The 21,091-nt window shown below is 42.5% G+C and overlaps 2 protein-coding genes across 4 annotated transcripts in view; one reads left to right on the top strand and one right to left on the bottom strand.

Annotated features, from left to right (window-relative positions):
- Positions 1 to 4,593, top strand: part of FBXO11 (F-box protein 11) — a 77,719-nt gene extending 73,126 nt beyond the window's left edge. For both annotated transcript variants that reach the window (XM_049833377.1, XM_049833375.1), the window contains exons 20-23: positions 1,148 to 1,255; positions 2,598 to 2,706; positions 3,085 to 3,183; positions 3,262 to 4,593. In XM_049833377.1, coding sequence (XP_049689334.1) covers positions 1,148 to 1,255; positions 2,598 to 2,706; positions 3,085 to 3,183; positions 3,262 to 3,391 — 446 coding nt within the window. In that variant the 3' untranslated portion in view covers positions 3,392 to 4,593. The remainder of the gene's footprint in view (positions 1 to 1,147; positions 1,256 to 2,597; positions 2,707 to 3,084; positions 3,184 to 3,261) is intronic.
- On the bottom strand, positions 4,560 to 19,815 carry MSH6 (mutS homolog 6). 2 transcript variants are annotated; one of them, XM_049833373.1, is made up of 10 exons: positions 19,460 to 19,815; positions 17,920 to 18,122; positions 15,192 to 15,370; positions 11,130 to 13,674; positions 9,467 to 9,732; positions 8,750 to 8,867; positions 6,450 to 6,539; positions 5,683 to 5,837; positions 5,274 to 5,473; positions 4,560 to 4,731 (listed from the first exon to the last, which is right to left on the bottom strand). In XM_049833373.1, exons 1-10 carry the CDS (start codon positions 19,759 to 19,761, stop codon positions 4,650 to 4,652), a joined length of 4,140 nt encoding a protein of 1,379 aa, XP_049689330.1. In that variant the 5' UTR covers positions 19,762 to 19,815; the 3' UTR covers positions 4,560 to 4,649. The 2 variants fall into 2 exon arrangements, with proteins under 2 accessions (XP_049689330.1, XP_049689331.1); XM_049833374.1 differs by having other exon boundaries at positions 11,130 to 13,671.
- Positions 19,816 to 21,091: the final 1,276 nt, after the last annotated feature.

The following is a 21,091-nucleotide window of genomic DNA, read 5'->3' as shown; positions in this document are numbered from 1 at the left end:
AAAAATCAAATTTTGAAGTGTTGGAGCTTAGAGTAAGCTCTTCACAAAGCTACCTCTTAAGTTTCTCTACCCCACGGTATTTAGACATTTTAACAGAGATTGGGATATCCTTCAGTATATTCTAGAAATCATCTGAGAATTCAGAATTGTAGCCAAAATTATCTTTACAGCAGTCTCTGGAATTGAAGATATGTGTTGAGAAACAGCTCATATTCTGCCTTCTCATTTTTCTGTGAAATACTTTTTCATTATTTTAGAAGTAATTGATAAAGTTGTCTAGGACATATTTATAGTGATCTGCTGGATGCTGGTTTGAATATTTTATCACTGCTTTAAAACCTAGAAGACAGAGCAAATGTATACTTTAAAGAGGTTTCTATTGCATCTCAAGTTGAACAAACTTGAAAAGTTACTAAAATGAGCATTTCCTACTCCAGAAGACATGAAGAATAATTGCTAGTGATTTTTGTGCAACTTACTGTTTTAATGATCACAGTTCCATACATCTTGCATTCCATTCCATTTCAAGTAAAATTACATTCTTGAGTTTTCTCCCATCTTTCTTTCAGAAGAAGCAAGTTTTCTGAGAAGAGCCTCTAAAGGTGGTGTTTCAGTGTGGTGGGGGGGAAGGATAGGTTGCTGTCAAGAGCAGTCCTGGACAAATGACTTGGAAGACATGGGTTACTGATAAAAGCTAAGATTTAAAGAAATGAATTTTAGGTCCCCATCTTGAGAACTTTCTTAAAAAGCTATTTTAAAAAGGGTAAGGTATGTGCACAAGAACTTCACATATGTGAAGATGACAGCTTTAAGCACCCAAAAATCATATCCCCCCTGAAAATACAGGATCATAGCACCATTTTATTACCAGATAAACTAGTACTGTATTGTTACTACCAGAAGCCATGCATGTCAGCTGTAGCTCTTTGAAAGGATTCAACAGAAGTATTTGAACCTCAGTTTTATAGCAAATTACAGTGCAATTTCTAGCTGTGTCATTTTCCTTCCCCCCCCTCCCCCCCGCGTTTATGATGGTTTAAAAAGAATGAACAAACTATGGATCGTGAGAGAGGTACAAATGCACAATCACTAAGGATTTAACTTTCCCACTTTCTTTTCTCGTCTTTGTTCCCCTGTCCCAATAAAGGTATTGAAATAACAAATCATGCAACTGCAACATTAGAAGGCAATCAGATTTTCAACAACCGCTTTGGAGGTTTATTTCTAGCGTCTGGTGTCAATGTCACGATGAAAGGTGAGCCTGAGCCCTCCTTGGTTGTGTTTGTTCACTTCTGCGTTTTTTATTTGGTGCTGAGGTTTTTTACCATTTTTTTCCATTTTTGGCTCAGATTTGGTATTGCCTTAGGCTGAGTTGCAATGAAGAGTTTCAGGTGAAGGTAATAAGCCAAGCTAAGCTATCTTAGATTTTTAGACAGCCAGACACTTTCAAAGGTAACTTAAGGTTTTCCTATCATATTAAAACTCTGTTATTAGCTCATCTGTGTCAAAATTGTTTCCAAACTGGTTACTGGTCTTTGGCCCACCTCAAATTCCTGTTCTAAGTTAGTATAGTGAAAAGTCTTTTGTCACATATCTGAAAACAAGTGTCCAGTAAAGAAACATGCCTCATGTGTCTTTGAGGATCTAAAAGCATGAATATTCATAATCTGAAATCACTTTTTTCAGAAATTAGGAACAGCATACATACATAGAATTCCCGTGTATAGTGGGAAAGTGCGCATGAGACAAGATCCTCTTGGAGGAGATTGGAGTGATGGTTTGAATGCCAGACAGCTCCACAGGAGGTTATTTTAGAAGAAAAAGGTTCAGTTTGCAGTTTTTACCTGCTTGGCTGTACTTGTTATGGCTTTTCCTGTATATTCTTTACACCACTTAAAACACAAGCTCTGGCTCCCTGCTTCACAGCTCCTGGGCTTACTGACTGTATCAGTCCTTGCTGTGATGCTACTGAGAGCGGACAGAACTAGTTTGAGGTGCACTTTGGGACTTGACAGAAAACGTAGTAGCTGAGTAACAAGAGAGGATTATCAACTTCACTGTGCCTTGGACACATCTTTTAAATGCTGGAGGTGGGCAGACCTAATTCCCACTTCCACTGTGGTGGAAAGTGCCTTATTTGTAAACTCCCCTGGGGGAAAAGCCATGCTTTTCTGCTTTCTAAGGGCTGGGTAAAAGTCCTTGTGGTAGACAAGAGGCTTTCCAACATTTGGGTTTCAGACTTCTCAACAGAAAACTTAAGCCTGATACCAAGGCTTGTTTCTCTAACCATGTATTCACAAAGCAGTTCACAAAGAGTATTTAAATGAACATTTATCAGGTACGTGTGCATGCAAAGAGGAACAGTCTTTCTGGTCTGAGGACTGCACTGCACTGTCTGGGCATCTGCCTTCATCATCTGGCACTGAGATTTGATAGGCTTGAATGCCAAGACTGAAATGCAGGCATAGAACTAACTGTTCCTAATGGGTTTAGCTCTTAAGGGGAGGGGGCTCTGATTTAACACCTCAAGAAAAAAAAAAAGTTCATTGATACAGGTGTGATTAGTTCTCGGCTTTTTTGTGTGTCCCCCCCAACAGATAACAAAATAATGAACAATCAAGATGCCATAGAAAAAGCGGTCAGTAGAGGCCAGTGTCTATATAAGATTTCAAGTTACACCAGCTATCCGATGCATGACTTCTACAGGTAACGGGTTTTCTGTCACCTACAGTAAGGTTTTCAAATAGACGCAGTTTCTCTTCTAGCAAGACCCCTAAAAAAGTTGCCATCTGTTAACACACAAATGTGTACGCTTCCTCAACTGTAACAGAAGAGGATTAAACAAGTTCCCATTGTCTTGAATTTACTGTTACTGTGAACCTGAGCCTAAGGGATTAAACAGCAGAACTGCTTTTTCAAAACAAGCAACAGAAGTATGCCACGAAATCCAAGCTCATGTAAAATTCTCAGGTTTTAGGCCAATGCACAACCTTTTAGCGCTGTTCTGCCCCTACGCCCTCCCCCAGCCCTTTACTCAGCTCATCAGTTTTTGGTTCCTGCCTAACATGATGCATTTTACTTCAGATGTCACACCTGTAACACCACAGACCGTAACGCCATATGTGTGAACTGCATTAAGAAGTGCCATCAAGGACATGATGTAGAATTCATTAGACATGATAGGTACGTTTCAAACGAGTATGTTCAGCAATTACGACAACGCGAGTAAAGTAGAAACTAAAGAGCTCTCTTTTTTTGTAGGTTTTTCTGTGACTGTGGTGCTGGAACACTGTCTAATCCCTGTACGCTTGCTGGAGAGCCTACACATGATACAGATACACTATATGACTCTGCTCCACCTATAGAATCTAATACATTGCAGCACAACTGAATTCCTTTCAGAAAGAAAGTCCTGCCATTCTAATATCATAACTGTTAAAACTTTTTTTTTGGAGGAAGTTATACTTGCCCATTTCTGCAGAAAGAGACTGTATTAAAGCGGATGTGTGAGGTGTTGACACTATGGAGCTCAACCTACCAAAAAAGAAAGTGGCAATATGTTGACTCAGGATAACAGAACTGGGCGTTTTAGCATTACTGTGTAAACAAAGACTTTGAAGGGACAGAAGTGAAGAAAAATAAGCTGCAATTTTGTACAGATACCAACTTCTGAAAGCTGGTGTTTTTACAAGTAGCATTGAAACGCAGTCCAATTTGCAGTAGTACTATTCTGTAGACAAGCAGCATTCTTTGTTGCTGCCTTTATGGACATGGGTACCAATTGCTTTTGTAACATGGTAAAAAATGTGAGCTAGCACTTCTGCATTTCTTTTGATTTTTTAACATTTATTCAGATTGAGAAATATGATTTTAATGCTTTAATCTCATGTAGTTTGTTTCTAATTTCAAGCAAAAAAATCTTATTGTACTTGAATGTGTCCTGTTTTGTTAGCACACCTAGACTTGCTGTAACTGTACTCATGTCCCAGTATGTACGTTCTTTCTATGAAAGAGAAAACACTAATCTTAAATTATATCCAGCAATTTTTCTGGTGTCCTCTGAAGTTAGAATAATCTCCTTCCCTGCCCCAGCAATAGTCTGTACTCAAACCACCCTAACAAAAAAAGCGAGTGTTTTAATGAGACTTCCTAGACTATAATGCACTATAAAACAAAGTACCCATGTAACTAAGTTTTGTGAAAGAAATTTTACTATGTTTTAAAGTACACAGTAGAAAGTCTCCTCAAAACAGTCTTGTACTTTACTCTGTTCATAGTTTTTTTTGAACAGTCTGGACATTACTTACATAACCTGCTGGAAATCACAGTAATTTCCTGCTCTAATGAAGCTGAGACAAGTATATATACAGCCCTATACAGTTTCATAGCTTTTTTCCATTTATGTGTATTGGTGACAGTGGGTAATCAACAGCCTGAAAGTGTATGCATGTACCATAACATCTAGACTTAATATATTGTGGAGTACTCAATAACCATTATGTAGAGGGTAGGTAAGAATTAAAGGGTTTAATTTCCTAGGAAAGACAATGGAAAAATGGTCATTTTTAAAAAATAAAGTTTATTAGATCATAACGTTTGTCTGATACCACCTTTTTGGGAAACCACCAGTACCAAAAACACTTGTGTTCTTAAAGATGATTGATCATAGCGGTAAGTTTCTGAACAGCATTTGCATCGCTTGTTGCATCATCCACCACCAGGCAGAGATACCTAAGGGAAATAATGAAATAAGCTTTACCCAGCATGGACACAGAGCCTCAGCTTCCTCTTACTTGCACAGCTTTAGACGAGGGAGATGCCATTTCATGCCTGGTGTAAAGGCTGCCAGCAGCTGTCACTACCTGCTGCAGAGGCAGTCACCAGCAGCTCCAGTACTACTGTAACAGCCCCCAGTGCCCCCCCAGCACTGCGCAGCAGCCGTCAGCGCTGGGCTGGTTCAGGCATTCCTTCGGTTTGGCTCGGCTCACAGCCAGCCCTGCACCTCTATGGAAATTAAGCTCTTTGCCCTAGAGACTAGCAGGGTGATCCAAGGCTTAAAATACTGCATTACTCATTGTATCTGCCCTCTTGTAGTCAGGTTTTAGTACTTCCCTCCCTCATGGCTTGTGAGGTACATTTGATAGTCACAAAAATACTTTTAACGGCCCCCCCCCCCGCCCCGCTGTGAGACTATGAGCAAAAGCCACTGCCCAATTTTTAAAATGGATGTCTCCAAGCAATGTGCAACTTAAAAAGGGAAAACAAGGCCTTACCTAAATACTCTCAGGGAAAGGGTCATTTTTTCAAACTCTTTTGCTTTTCTGTGCCCCTTCTGAATAACTTCCTCTGGAATATTAGCAAGTCTTGCTGCATTGAAGCCATAGCTCTTCGGACATGCTCCTTCGATGAACTTATACAGGAATGTAATTGTTTCCTGGCTTGGATCCTCACTCTCATTTTCAACCATACATGCCTAGAAAGAGTAAGTTATAAGTCAGTGTATGTAATACTTACTTACCTACAGACTAATCAACACATGAGACATGACATCCTTTTCTCAGGACACATCTATGACTCTGGGTAGAAGAGTGCAGAAAAGCACGCACAGCATGAGATCTATCAGCCAGAAGGAAAAATGCCATACTTCAGTGCTCACAACTTGTGCATTACGCTTACACATACCATGTGGCCAAGCCGCACAGCCACGTTGTGTGAATGATCCTCTACCAGCGAATGGTAGTGTGTGGAGAACAGCGTCCGACACTTGATTTTCTCTGCAAGTTCTTTCACAACTGCACTCGCTATAGCTGTTCCATCAAAAGTAGCTGTGCCTCTGCCTGGAGAAGAAATGGAAAAAAAGTGGCAAAGTAAATTCAATCCATAGTTTACTTGCTACTGAGGATAGACACACACACACACCCCACCCCCCCCATCTTTAATGGCCAAGATTAAAAAACAGAAGCGAAGATGCTTTTCTAAAGGCAAATGCAATGCATTGTTTACCATCTATCAATTTGTATTGTTTGTTTTTCTCCCTCTTCACTGTGTGGAAGATTGACAAACAGTGGCGAGTAGTGACCCAAGTATTTGCCCTGTAACAATCCCACTCTCTTCTGCACTGCAGAAAAAGACACTTCTGCTCTCTCGAGCCTTGCTACCGGCTTGCTCAAGGTTTGCTGCAAGTAATCATGCAAATGAAAGCAGGAAAACTCGGCTAGAAACAGGCTGGTAACAATTGGGGGGTAGCAGGTGTTGTATTAGTTCCCAGGGCACCTAAGAAGTACACATTTTAAGAGAGACTTGCAAAGATACTGACCAGTTAAAACATTAGGAGCATTATGATGAAACTGCCCCTGTGTACTTGGTTGCGATTTAAACAGCCCAACAACCTTACAGCTAGTCTTCAATCTTGGATTTAATTTCCATCTATTACTAAATAGACTAATTACCCAGTTCATCCACAAGGACAAGGGAATGCTCTGTTGCATGCTGGAGAATGCTGGAAGTCTCACTCAATTCAACGAAGAAGGTACTTTCACCTTTAAAAGAAATGACAAAAAAAAAAGAAGCCATGAAGTAGTCAAAGATCTGAAAACCACAACTAAACCCCCATTTAATCTGCACTAGAGTCTTGGTCAAGCTAAAATGAAACTTGACAGCAAACTGAAGATGAACAAAAACATAAATCTTTTTTTCCAGCACGAAAATGTTAGGTCTCCATTTGCCAGAAAAAGCAGGGTTTGGCTCCTTAAGAGTACAGGCATGGGCACAAGTACAGTTAATTGAGTAAGTTTTAGGCCACCTTATCTGTCTACTTTTAATAGTGCAGGTCAGGTGTGCCAGCTGGACAAAAAGAGGGGCACAAAGGATACAAGATGGGGAGAATCTTTTGCCCCTTCTTGCTCTTAAATGCAAGAGGCAGGCCTAAGGTGTGTGGCTTTTCAGTGTACAAAAGCAAGCAGAAAATCTTAAAAAGACTAAGAGACTAGCCTTACTGGTTTGGTTGTTGATGTCATAAGGTAATGAATTAAATTCAGATAATTAAGGCTGTACTCATATGCACTCTACTTGAGTGAGATATGACAAAAGAAATATACTGCTGCTAAGGACTGAACATCTTACAGGAGTTCTAACAACCCAGATAATACAAGGCCTGAAATCTAGAGGTGAAGTTGTATTTTAGCAGGTTACAGGCAGAAGTACACAATCATTCAGACCCTTACTAGTTCTTTGCAGGGTTCATTCCTAATAATCACATGCAGCAGCAATTAATGTATTTTCAGAGCAGGCAAGCATTTACTTCCTGTACTCATGCTGCATGAGCACTGCTGTGCTCTTAACATAAGTTTTTCAACATTAATTATTAAGCAGTGTCCAGCAATCCTGATATTCTCCATTTATTTAAAGAAATTTCCAGGGTTTAATATGGTTTTAACAATGTTTAGGAAGAACCATTTATTCGCTGTAGAAAATAAACCCCTAAAATTACACAGGCAATTTTTAAATGATACTACTTAAAATTTACTTCATAAAAGTCCTGTTGACAGCCATTACAAAATGACTGCCATGAGACAACTTTCACTGTGCTTTCATTTTTACACAGTGTGGAAACTAATGTGACAAGAACAGATTTCAAAGCTAGTTCCACTGCACAGCATTCAGCCTCATGATGTGAAAAAACATTTGTGCATGTATTTGGAAAAGAATTAGCTCTCAGTTGACAGAAAAATAAGTTGAAAATGTTACATTTTTCTAGACTACCTCTCTCTTGCAGAAGGGGCAGTTTTTATTTCTACCATAAGCACTTAAGTATTCTTCCATTCTTACAATTTCTTTTTGTACTGAAATTAAACAAAACTGAAAATAGCTGGGCAAAGAAACCCTTAATAAAATTCCCTAGCTGCAAAGAAAAGCCTTGATTTGGGAAGGGTAAATATTTTTTTTAATTAAGAACTCAGAATGATTCATTTCCAAATTCCTTATGTGCAACAAGTTCAGTAGGCTTAATTCCTTTCATATTCACTGACCCACATTTTTCAGCAGAAAGATCACAGAAAATCTGCACCCTCCTTAAATGAGTTGTGATACTACTCTTCTTACCACAAAAAATACTTTGTTCTTCCAGCCCCGTGACACTTTGCCTACCACCACAGGCAGACTTTCCCATTCCAGTTGTTGGGTCATCCTCCACTTCCGTCTTCCTCTCCACGGGAAGAAACAAAATACTCCCAAGAACTGTCAACTACCGCTTCCAAGAAGGAACCCTGCCTCTCTCTTCATTGTCTGAAGAAATCGGATTTCAGACATAAGGCAGGCATTCTGATTGAAACAAGGGATCTCTAGGTAGGCCTTGCAAGAAGGTAAAAAACAACTCCTCTACCACAGCTACCTGAACATCACTGTCCTATTCCAGAACACTTAGAAAAAGATACCCATGTAAGTAGAACACAATCAGCTGTACCATATCCAAAAAGATATTCCTCAGACTTGCATCCAGATGGAAGGCAGGCTTTTAATATTAGAATTCATTAAAAAGTGATTCTATGTGTCTGTCAAAAATAATGGGAGGACAAGCATATCAAACAAATCAAGCATAACTACAATCCTGTTTCTACTCTGAACGATGAGAGACAACGAGTCGCCCAGCTCTCCCCCCAAAGTCAACAGACCATCCCTTTCCAACTTGCCACTCAAAGCAAGAAAAGAAACTCACTCGGTGGCAAAAGCACTTTGGATTTCAGAAACTCACCTGCCATAATTCTGTCTGAGGCGCCAAGCCTCGTAAATACTCTGTCAATCGGTGTAAGCCTGCAGACTTCAGCAGGTACGTAGCATCCCAGTTGAGCCATTATAACCAGGAGACCCGCCTGCAGAACAAACATTAAAACATTTTAATTTTTACTATGTGCTTGGAGCTTCAGTTCCACACAGAGAACGAGGGAATGAAACTGTATTTCCCCTAAAACAAAGACTAGAGTGCATAAAGCTTCCCACTGTTTTAACAGCTCCAGGCTGCAGCGTCATAATCTCAAGTAGGACTAAAGTACGCTGAAAGCCTTCAAAACACAAGTTATCACCGCAAGCAGTGTTAATAAAGCAAACTCCCTGTTGCTTTCCCAGTGGCCGCTGAAGTCTATTTTCATCTTGTTTAACCTGCAGAAGCATCTTTTACCAGATGATGCCAAATCCTGGATAAGGCCACTTGAAAAAGATTTTTCCCAACCATCTCTCAAAAGAGAAATAAAACTTATTCCTCACTAAAGTAAGCAAAAGTAGAAAATATACTATCTAAACATGGGCATTTTCTACCAGATTATATTTTGTCTTTACAGTGTAACTGCTGTACTGTGCTGCACACCCTGAAGACCACTCCTGGGACCTCCTTTGACATTTATAAACAGTCATGTAATTATGCAAAAAACAGAGGTACGCTGGAACATTCAGTCTTATGCAGATAGTCAATCACCTGTCTCATGAGCGTAGATTTGCCACCCATATTCGGGCCAGTTACTAACACACAGGAAGCTTCGCTACTGCTATCTTCATCTTTGCTGCCTATCACAATGTCATTAGGAATAAAATCATCCCCAAAGAAAGTTTTTGTAATACACGGATGGCGTGAATTTTTAAGTTCCAGGAAGGGAGGAGCGCTATCCACAGGCAGTAGAATTACAGGTCGGCACAGCGGTCCACCACCATCTTGACTGTAGTTAGCAAGGGACATCAAGACATCTATAAGATTAAGAGAAATTCCAGTAAGTCACGCTTTCAACCTTTATTCATTCACTGGAATGCATTTACTCATTGAATAGCATTTTTGTAAACACAATTTTCCATTTCCATTCCATTTTCCTGTTAAGGAAAACACCCAAGAAGCACTCCAGAAGAACAAGTAAAAGATGGGAATGTTGGGAATGTTCACAATGTCTTTCCTCATTCCTTCCAGGTTTCTATGATGCCAGATTAAAAACTCTCCCCTCTAGCTTTTAGTTTAAGTCTTTAAAATCCACATCATTTCACTTCAAAAGCTATTTTTTTAATGTACATGTTTAAAATATTATTTTCTTGTATTGGTTTTTAATTTGGAACAGGGTAAGTAAAGAGGAAATCAGCTTCTGTGACAGTGAATTACTTTGTTAAGAATCATAATGCTGCTTGAAAGTTGCCAGAATAAATTTATATAAATACTAAAATTCTGTTGGCCTAGCAGAAAAGCAGCAGCACAACCCCCCTCAATTAGCCTAGCTCTAAGGTTCTAAAAGCTGATTACCTACAAAATTAGACCATGTTACGTGATATTAGAGACTTTATGTACACATATTACAGCTGAGCCCGAAAGCCGTCTCTCTTTCTACTGAAAATCAATTCAGTACTTGCCCTGGTACTGCAGCATAGCTAATGTGACTGCTTCCCAGCTCTCTAGTCCGCTCAGAGAATCCGTTCCTAGACAACGCTCGCTGCCTGCCTGTCCTCCCCTTTCTGCCCCAGTGGCATTCAGAGAGTGCTTTCATTTTTCCCTGGAACAAAGACATCCCAGAGTGCCTCAGGCTAGCAGAAAATTCACAGTACAAGAGTACGCCAGTCCCGAGAAGGAAATTCAGGAGACTGTTCTACCCTAGAAATTTAAGGAAGATTTGGGGAAGTCTTCCTACTAGACTACCTTCTTCGAAGCAGTGACAATGACCACTTCTTTTATTTTTGAAGGCTGCTGAGAAAGCAGCCTACTCAGACGGAAAGATGACTAGCAGGTTAAAATTTTATACCTCCATCCGCATCACTGCCTTCATTTAATAAGAAGCAACTAATCCTCACACGAGAATCCTAGAAGCAGCAAGAGACCCACCAGGCTATGCTGAACAGCGAGAAATACTCAGCTGCATACCTACAGTCACACAACAGGAACGAAGAAAGAGCTTGCAAACATCAGGACCCAACAACTGTTCTGCCATTTACTGACAGGAAGGAAACAGGTGATCACTGTTAATTATCAACCCTGTTACCACAATCGGAGTTTTTAAACTACAAATTAAGAGCTGGCAACAAGCCTTTTTTGCTTATCTAGATCAGATTTCATCATTTACTATAGAAGAGTATTTTTTCTATATGTAAAAATGAAGAAAATCTCTTACCTAACACAGCAATGCATTCCACAGCTGTCTGCCAGTCTTTGCTATTTTTATCAAAGTTGTAAAACAAACGCCTCATACAGTCTTTTAGTGCTGCATCTCTGCGCTCTTCAGCATTAACCATGGCAGCCAGCATCTTCTCTATCTCCTTGGTCCAGTAACGCTTATATCCTTTCCTGGTTGACTTCAACTCGTATTCCTCAGGTAAATTACGTGATACTACACTTTCCGGTATTTCCATTTGGTATCGGTTTTTGCCTGCCCCCCAGTAGAGCATGGATTTGAATCCAAGCAGTTTGCGTTGCTTATCCAGGTACTTGTGAAGATCTTCCTCAACAGCTTTAATATCCTGTAGTGCTTTATCGTAGTCAGGGTCAAAACCTGCCTTTGGAGTAATCACTCCTGTCTTTCGAGCTTGGTTATGATCAAAAGCAGTATCCCATCTTTTAAGCTCTGCACTCAAGTCTGGGAAGCGGCCATCTGGATTTTTGGCTTTGCGGGTGACCAGCTGCTTAAGGATTTTAGATTTGAAGTCACTGGCAAGTTCTTCCATGACATCAACAATTTCATTCATTACTTTAAACCCCTCCAGTGCAGACAAAAAGTCAGCAATTTTTTTTTTGCTGTATTTGATTTCTTCATAAAAGATGGCCCTGCTGTCAGGATGGTTCTGACTTTTAAGTGGCGATCCAATACTGTGAATTTTGCTGAGCAGCCTTTCAAGGTCAGGCAGTTTCTTCAGGTGCTCGCTAACTTCAGACATTTTATCTGGCACTGCCAGAAGGTCCTCAACAGCATCTAATCGATCATTGATGGATTTAGGATTACAAAGCGGAGCACAGAGCCACTGTTTCAGGAGTCGCTTCCCAAATGGCGTACAACAAGAATCAATCCTTTCCAACAAAGTACCTTCTGTGGTCCCGTTGGTTCCATTCTGCAGGACTTCCAAGTTCATCAGGGTGACTCCATCCAGCACCATCCGCTGGTCAGTTTTGGCAAAGAAACTACTTGGACTCGTAGTTTTTGCAGTATCAATATCCACGGGGACATACTCCTCAAAGTTTGCCAGCGATAACAGCTCCTGATCAATCAAGCATTTTTTGAGATAGAAGACACATCCCCCAAGAGCTGACAAAGCTAATTCACTGTTTTCACCAGGAGTTAATCCCAGCGAGTCGCTCTCTGAAGTCAAAGATTTGATTACAGAGGGCAGAGAACATCCATTTTCAGAGTTCTGTTTCTCCTTGAAATATCCTTCTTCAAGAAGGACTTTTAGTGTTTTAGAGGCATTCCAGAACTGGGAACCAGAGATCAGCCCTTCCTGAATGCAAGAAACAAGTGAGCCCTTCAGTATCTTTTGTGTGTCCACAGACAGGTTCCCCTTCTCATACAGTACCTGCACAGGAGTGTAATGCGCTACTAAAGTCCTAAACCTCGAACAGTGCCGGTCATCTGAGAACTGGCCTACATAAAACTTCCCCACCGACGTGTCAACAAAGCAGACCCCATAAACACGTTGTCCAGACGAGTCGTCTTTTTCCTTAACACACAGAAGGTATTTGTTATGGTTCTCAGAGGGATCACAGTCCAGAACGCTGTAAGTCTGAGTTCCTTTAGTGATGATTCTGCATATTTCTCGGCGTACAACCTTGTCAAATTTTGTTGGGTGGGCCATTGACTTGTAGCGCGTTTCCATCATTTCGGGAGTTTCTGTTTGCTCAACACGGGCTACCTTGTAGCCTTTCTGCACTAGAACATCAGAGAATCTGCCAAATGCAGTTTCTGGAAAACCTGAATGGGCCCAAGCACCTTTCATAAAGATCAGGCCCAACTCATTTACACCAGTGACTGCATCCATATGATACAACTCATAGAATTTTCCAACTTTGTAGAAAATCACAGCATCGAAGTTTTGACTTTTCAGCTGCCACCACCTCCGCATTCCTGGCGTACACTTGTTGAGATAGTCCTCAGGTACATACAGAGTACATGGATCATAACCAGGGTCACTCTGCCGTCTCCTGTGCGCATCTTTCTTTTTCCCTTCCTGCAGCCAATCAAGCTTTTCATGTTCCCATACTGCAAAGCCACTGGTGCCTCCACTGCAAGCATTTGCTTGAGATTCAAAAGTTTCAGGTGCTGCAAATGATGTCAGCTTAGACTTGGCTTCTAAAGAAACCGTTGCTGCTCTTTTGGGCGTTTCAGAAGGTTCATTTTCTAAGCTACTCCTTTTAGCAGGCTTGTTTATCTCTCTTCTCTTTCGTTTAGAAGGGACTTTTATGGGGCTTTCTGCGACACTCTCTGCGTCTGTCTCTGTGTCAGTAGATTCATTTTCATCTACCCCACTACTACCTTCCTCACTGCTTGCCACTTCTTTCACATCAGGCTTGAACTCTACGTCAGAACCATCATGATCACTGTCAGAATCCAACACTCTTCTTCTTTTGGCTTTTATGGCACTTTCCCTGCTCATTACTCGCTTATTACTCTTCACATCCTCCTCGCTATTGCAGTCATCACTGCTGCCTGATGCACTTTCACTCATCTGCTGGAAAAATAAATTATTTTACCTCCAGAAAATTCTGGCTACAAAGTAACGTATCGCTGCTGCAAAAATAAGCACAAAAACCTGCAATAATGCAGTAGCTATACTACTTCAAGCAAGAAACAGCAGAGCCACAGCCAATTCCATTTACCTTCACAGAATTAAATTTTTTTCTGGATAATGAACTGCTATCAACCAGTGGCATAATTACTCCTCCTTGCATTCTTAACATCCTCATTCTTTGCATAAGTGATGCTGATGAACAAAATATGCCTTCTGTCCAGTTTAAATATGGTATATGAAATTCAGCACAAAGGAGAAATGCCTCGATAAGCTAACTCTGTGTTGTAATTTTTTCCTACCGACCTATGTCAGAAATGTCACTGGGTTTTGCAGCCTTTCAGTACTGGCCTATGTGAGTTTTGCCCATGTGGTTTTGGGTTTTGGTTTTTTTGTGGGTTTTGGGTTTGTTTTGGGTTGGGGTTTTCTTTTGTTTGTTTGTTTTTTTAACTACCTATTTCCACCTACAAACATACTACCTTATAGTAACCTTCAAGAAGATTGTACATGTCTAGGAGAAAGAAAAGAAGCTCCATTATTTGCCTTTCCAGCCTGAAACTTTAAGAACTCCAGCACCAGTGCTGGAGAAAAACAGCAGTGGAGGGACTGTAATAAGTACCAAGTGCCAGTGCCCACCACACTGTTGCCACAAACATAACACAATGCTTGGAGTGGCATCTGTCCCTTGGGGCAATGTCACACTGGAGAAAGAGTAGATGGGCCATGCTGACAGAGGAGGTACAGAAAACCACTATGCCATTGACAGTTTCCTCATACCATTCCTTTCCAAAGAAATTTATTCCAACACATATGGTGGTACTGAAATAATATTTGAATCATTCACAATACAACTTGAATACAATACAATAAAAGATCTCTTTCTAGTTACCCCACCAACAGATTGGTGTTAACAGTACAAGAATTTGTACTTTAGTGCTACTCTACAACATGAGAGCAGGCTCCAAAAATCCAATTTAAAGCCTTACGATGAATACTCAAGAAGTTAGAAATTTCTACATTATGACAAACTAAAACTTCAGATCAAACTTAGGGGAACTTGGAATATGACTAGCAGGTAGAGAAGATAAGAAGATGCATCAGAAAAAAGGTTCTTTATGAGTGAGAAAGTGGGTCACCTGTGTTACCCAGGGAGTGACCAATAAAGAGAGTTAGAGAAGTTAAGTAACTTCTGAGGTCAGTCTTTACCGTACAGAACACCAAGAAGAGGTATCAGATTTGTCTTTCCAACCATAAAAGGTGAGAGACCAGTGTATGGCCTGACAACACAGAAGCAGTGCAAAAAAAGACATATGGATATATATGCATGCATGATTAAAGAGCAGATTAAGCTACTATTACAGTACTAGAGAATTGCAGGATAGTCCACACTTAGTTCCAAGAGACAGCTTCTAAGTTCTAGCACTATTTCTGAAAATGACAGCAAGTAAGAAAAATTTTACCTCCATTTCCTCCTCTTCCTCCTCCTCCTCTGTGTCTGAAGGTTCACTGCATACTGCCAGTTCAAGCCGCTTAGTTTTATCTTTACTCATTGCATCATCTGCTAGCACCATTGCTCTCTTAATTTCAGGCTTTGTACTATAAAACATACCTCCCTTCTGTGTTTCCCCATCTGATGAACCTTTAAAACCACAAATAATTAATCAGAAACTGAAGTTAGTCTAGTATTTAGCCAGTCATTTAGTTACTGTTCACACTTCACTTTTAAATGTATTCAGACAACTAGTATAATTATCTAACATTGTGTTGTTACCGGTCATTCCCACCACATCTTAAATATAGCAACCTGTCACTCATTCAGCCTGATAAACTATCCCTAGAGAAAGTCTAAACACTCACAAATGAAATGCCTACCTAGTACATGAACACTTGAAGAATTGCTTCTATTTCTGTAACTCATTACCACATCTGAACACTTCTAAGCTAAGCTCTAAACACCCTCACGCTAACTATAGTTACTACTGAAAAGCAACACTTCATACTAGCAGTGCAGCAGACCTGACTGAGACCACACGGCTACTTTAGCAACGATAGGCAAGTTCAATCATAAAGTTATTTTCAAGTTATGGGCATCAGTCATCTATGACATAGATTTCTTGGGTAAAGCTCTGCTGGTCGTTCAAACTGCTCCCATAAGTGCAGCAAGGCAGCCAGACCCAACACCAACGTATTAGCCAGATTAGCTGATCATCAATCATGCTGGCAATTCACCCTGACATTGCAGGGTATCAAGCAAAGCCTACTATTAATAACTGCACCATCCCTCTTCCTCTTTCATATCCTATGAGCACCACAGTTCCTCCTTCCACTACCTGTACATAAACACAAAGCCCAGCCAATCTACAGACTGATTTCTAGAAAGGGTCCCCAAAGATGCTGAGATCCATCTTGATGCCATGCTCAAGAAATGAATCATGTATGTAACATATTATGTATTCACCTTGCTGAAAGAAAGAAAGGGGACATAAGAGTACACTATAGATGGGAAAGGGCAATTCCTTTTTCTGTTCCTAGAAGTTTAGATTCACCCGCTCTTGTGAATCCCTTCATATGCTGCTGTGAACTGAAGCTTCAGCTCTAAGTCAATGGTAGACAAAAGGCAGCTGAGTTGTAGGAGGCCAACTATCTCAGAAATAAGACAAATGGAATTCTTTCTCACATTCATTTCTTTGAGCTTGCAGTAGCAAAGGATGGAGTTACAAGTAGCTGCTTCTACAGCACAACGCAACACATTAACAAACCAGATCTCCATTTTAATTTTGCAAACACAGTGAGACAATCCAAAAATATTTTGCGTTTAACGTTGACAATTTAACAATGGCAGGAGAAAAATCTCATCACGTAATTTAACTGCATACTCAAGTGTGCAACACCTGCATATTCACTTAACCAGCTTGTATGTAACTCCACTTCTTGCATGCCCAACTGTTAGAAGCCTAGCCCTGTCGTGTCTGTATTTACAAGCAACACCACAACATAAGACACTTCTCCATTTTCTTACCCAAAGATTCCAACACTCTTACTTTGTATACAGAGATGCTTTTGTCTGAATTTAAAAGCAAAGCATGTATCTTAAATATTTTTACTGTGTTCTGTATTAACCACATTTCTTGTAGACAGACCAGTGTTTCTATGTTTAAACATTTTGAACACGTCTTACTTTTCTGCAATTTTCTTTTGGTACACAGATCAATTCTGCTTACCTGTATTTGCTTCTAAATGCAACTGCAAGCTGTTAAAATATATTTGATTATTTTAAAATACCTTCAGGAAAGATACATATAAAGTACCAACCAATTCACTTGCCTTAAATTACGCTAACATTTATAGTAATAACATTACCGTTTTAATTTAAAACTACCTATGGCTTAAATGCAGTACATATAAGTATAAACAAGCCCCAAAAAAATCACAGGAGATGGAACTCTGACTTGTAAAAAGTAAGAAACTGTTTAAATTCAGTTGTTTCACTGACATCACAAGCAAATTCTACAGTGTATCAAAAATACTGTATTATACCCAAAGTACTTGTTTGACTAACAACAGAACAGTTTAGAACAACATGATTTATACATGACTGTTTACAGCCAGTGATTTACAGTTTTCCGCAACAGTAAAATTATAAAACCAGGGGAAAATAGATCATGATTACTAATGTGAGTTTTATTATGCAAAACGTTGAAATAACACAACAGTAGAATTAATTTTAGTTCCCTAACATCCTATGCCTAGTCTTTTGATGCTGGACAAACTGCAGTTCCCAAATAGCTAATAAAAACTGGGTTTGGCATTCCTAATATTGTAAGGATTTCAGGGCTAGAAATTGAAATAGTGGACTTATCTTTTAGATCTTGTTTTATATTGATGGGAGAAATAAAGGAAAAAACTTCAAAACATAAGCAAGCTTCAAGTTTGCATTCTAATCTAATAAACAAGAGAGCTTAGTGGTTTATGTTTAAAGAACCATATAACCATAAACGCACCTGTAACCTTCAAAAACTTGCTATGTCTGACTTAAAAAGTACAAAACATGCTTTCCCACTCAATACTGATCTTGGTTTTGCTGCTCTCTTCTCTATGGAGAATGCCATACCCTATATTCCATGCCTATTTTTCAAAAACAAAAAGTGGCATACTTCCATTTCAAAAAGTTTTATTTGCAGCTCTTACCTTTATATGGCCTCAGATATTTAATACTGACCCAGCCCCTTGTAGGGCTGTCATCAAAAAACTGTACGTGGACACGAGTGGATTTCCCTTTTCCTCTGACTATTGTTCTTTCAGTCGGATGGTTGTATATGAGACACGGCCACCAAGGATAACCTTCCATCTTCGCCCAGACCAAGTCACCAGGTGAATACTCACAGGAGCCACTGCAAAGACAACAGATGTGTAATTTAAGGAGCATAAACATTTAAAAGAGCTCTCTTCATAAACGTAACTGCACACTGCTTCTGAGCAGCTTGCCCATTGAAGGTCTTGGGTGGCACCCAGGTGGTGCAACCCGGATTATACAGTCCTTCTACACCACCGCCAATACTTCTCTTCAACGACTTTTTGGATTTGCTCCTTCAAGTTCTACTGGATCCCTCCAGAGATAGAGCTTTATAGCCACAGAAGATGGGCTGAGGTCGGGAGAGACCTCTGGAGCTCATCTTGTCCAACGCACCTGCTCAAGCAGGGCCACCTAGAGCCATGTGTAACCAGACTCTTAGCGGATTTCTTAAGGGAGGGGGAGAAAGTAACTGGGTCCAACAGTCACATTAAGTTAAAGAAAAAGGTTGCAGACTACCTATTGCGAATCGCCAACCTACGTAACCAAGACGAGTTTTCCTGTAGAGACTAATTCTCAACAGGGAACCTGAAGGAAACGAGTAAGATTTCAAAAAAAACCCTCAAGCTACAAAAACTAAAGCAATAAATAAAAACCCCGTCTCCACCACAAACCACCTGGTGCGCCTTTCGTTCGCTCTCTCCTTCTCCCCCAAGATTTCAACCCAACCGCTGATGACCGGGGGCGGGGGGGGGGGGGGGGGGGGGGGGGGTATCCCCGCAGGCTATAGCCAAACCATCAGCCAGCCGAGACACTTAAACCACCAAGACGCGGAACAGAAAGGCAATTGAGACACCAGGGAAAAAAACCAAAAAATAAGATTCCCCTCCGGGTGGATGCCGGCGTTACCCCCAAACCCCGGCTGAGGCAGAAGGCCGCCGGCCTCCCATCACCCCACGCCGCTGCCGCCAGCGCCTCCCCCGCGCCAAGGCGCCGCAGGCCCGCACCCCCCCACGCACACACAATCCCCCCCCCCCCCCACACACACACTCCCCACACGGCTCCCGCCACCCCCCACACCGTGAGGCGGCGGCCAAAAGCCCGGGGGGGGGGGGGGGAGGCTCGCTGAAAACCGCTCAGCACACACACACACACACACACACCCCTCCCGCCCCGTGCCGGGAAGGCCCCGGTGGGCCCAAGCAGCCGCTGTAACTCCCGGGTGGGTGAATGGGACGGACGGACACAGACACACAGACGGACACCGGCGCCTCCGCGCCCCGAGGGGTCCCGCTCCAACGGCCACAGGCGACAGCACGCGCCCCCCCCCCTCAACGGTCCGCGCGCGCTGCATCACGCACACCCCCCCCTCCCCTCCCCTCTCCTCTCCTCACACAGACCGCGCTCCCGCGGCCTCCTCTCCCCGCCGCCGGTTACCTGGGGGCCTTGGCGGCCGCGCCGTCCCCTCCGCCCTTCTCCCCCGCCTCCTTACGCCGGGCCGCCGCTCTGCCCGGTACACCGTTGCTCGCCGCGGCGGTAGGGCTGGTAGTGGTGGTGGTGGTGGTGGCGGCGGCGGCGGCCTGGCGGCCATTCTGCTCCCCTGAAACGCGGCGGCGGGTCCCGGCGCCGGCCTGCGGAGGGACGGGAGCAGGTGCGGGTGCGGGTGCCGGTACGGCCGGGCGAGGCGGTGCCGGGGAGGCCTTGGGGAAGAAGCGGAGCAGGGTGCTCTGGCGAGACATGGTCCACGGCGGGAAGCGCGGCCCGCCGCCAGCGCGCGCGCCAAACCCGCCGCCCGCCCCGCCCGGGGGAGGCGTGGCCTATCCGTGCCCCGCCCCTTCCCCACCCGCGGCGCGCGGGAACCGCTGTGGAGGCCGTGAGGTGATTCCGCCCGGCCGGGGTCTTCGGTCCGCTTCGCCGTCCTTGCCCACCCTGGCAGCCTGAACCCCGGTCCCCGGACGTGCTCCTCGGGCTCTCCCTGCCGGGGCCTCCGTGTTATGCCCCGCTTTCCCTCTCCCCGCCGCTGGCAGAGGGTCTGGGGCGCCTCGGGGCCTACCGCCTGCAGCGCCGTGGTGTCCCAGGCGGGCGTCGCCCGAGTTCAGTAGCTCACGGCAAGGTCTGTCCTCGTTAACTTAACAGCCTTTCAAACCCTGCCTCTCGTCTGCAGTGAGGCCGCAGCGGTTGTTAGGATTAATGTTGGTAGGAGTAATGGGATGAGCTGGGGCCTTCCCACAAAAAAAAAAAACTCCTCAGGGAAGGAGAAGCTGTGGCACCTGCACTGGAGAACTTCTTTCCCACCCCTGCAGTAGAGGGCAAGAGCAGCGGTGCAGTGGGAAGAGGAGAAGCTGGTACGTGGCCAGAGGAGGAGCTTGCACAGCTGCCGGTCCCACTGCCAGGCTGCAAAATGGTACTTCTCAGCTGGCTTTACCGGCAGATGCACAAGAGGCCTAAGAAATGGCAGCTAAAATAATACGATCTTTTCCTCTGCTCTTCCTACATGTTTTTTTCATATTCACAGCTGAGGCTATGTCCTTAAAAAGCAACTTTCTGATGCATTAGAATACAGTCCATTTTACGGTTCTTAACTGTTGTGCTTAAGCTACAGTATTACAGAGCGAAACCAAGAACTTATTTTTAGCAGCATAAGTTCAGAGAATTGTTATTCACTGTCTGTTAGCATAGCTTTTTGTTATTCACTGTCTGTTAGCATAGCTTTTTGTTTCACTAAAATTGCCGTTTAATACTGCGAGCCAAAACCTCTCCTACCGCTCAGCATAACTGTAGCCAGAAATGTCACAGAAGCGCTCCCACCGCGAATAAAAAAGTGGAACTGCAAGGTAAGGATGTGACCACAAGAGGTCACGCAAACCCAAACGATACTGAAGGATTTTAAACGCGTGTTCCTTCTAAAAGAATTATTTCTGTTTAATTTCAAAACATAATTTCCGTTTCATGAATTGCTTTCATAAACAATCTGATGTGTCCTCAACTACACACACCTCAAAATGAAATAGAAAAACAACTGCATTTAGTTTCCTGAGAATAGTCCAGGGGATTCCAAAGCACATGGAC

Source organism: Accipiter gentilis, chromosome 30, assembly GCF_929443795.1.
Source record: "Accipiter gentilis chromosome 30, bAccGen1.1, whole genome shotgun sequence".
Classification (NCBI taxonomy): Eukaryota; Metazoa; Chordata; class Aves; order Accipitriformes; family Accipitridae; genus Astur; species Astur gentilis.
Note: the sequence above shows the minus strand (reverse complement) of the source record. Positions and strands in the feature narration are given on the sequence as shown.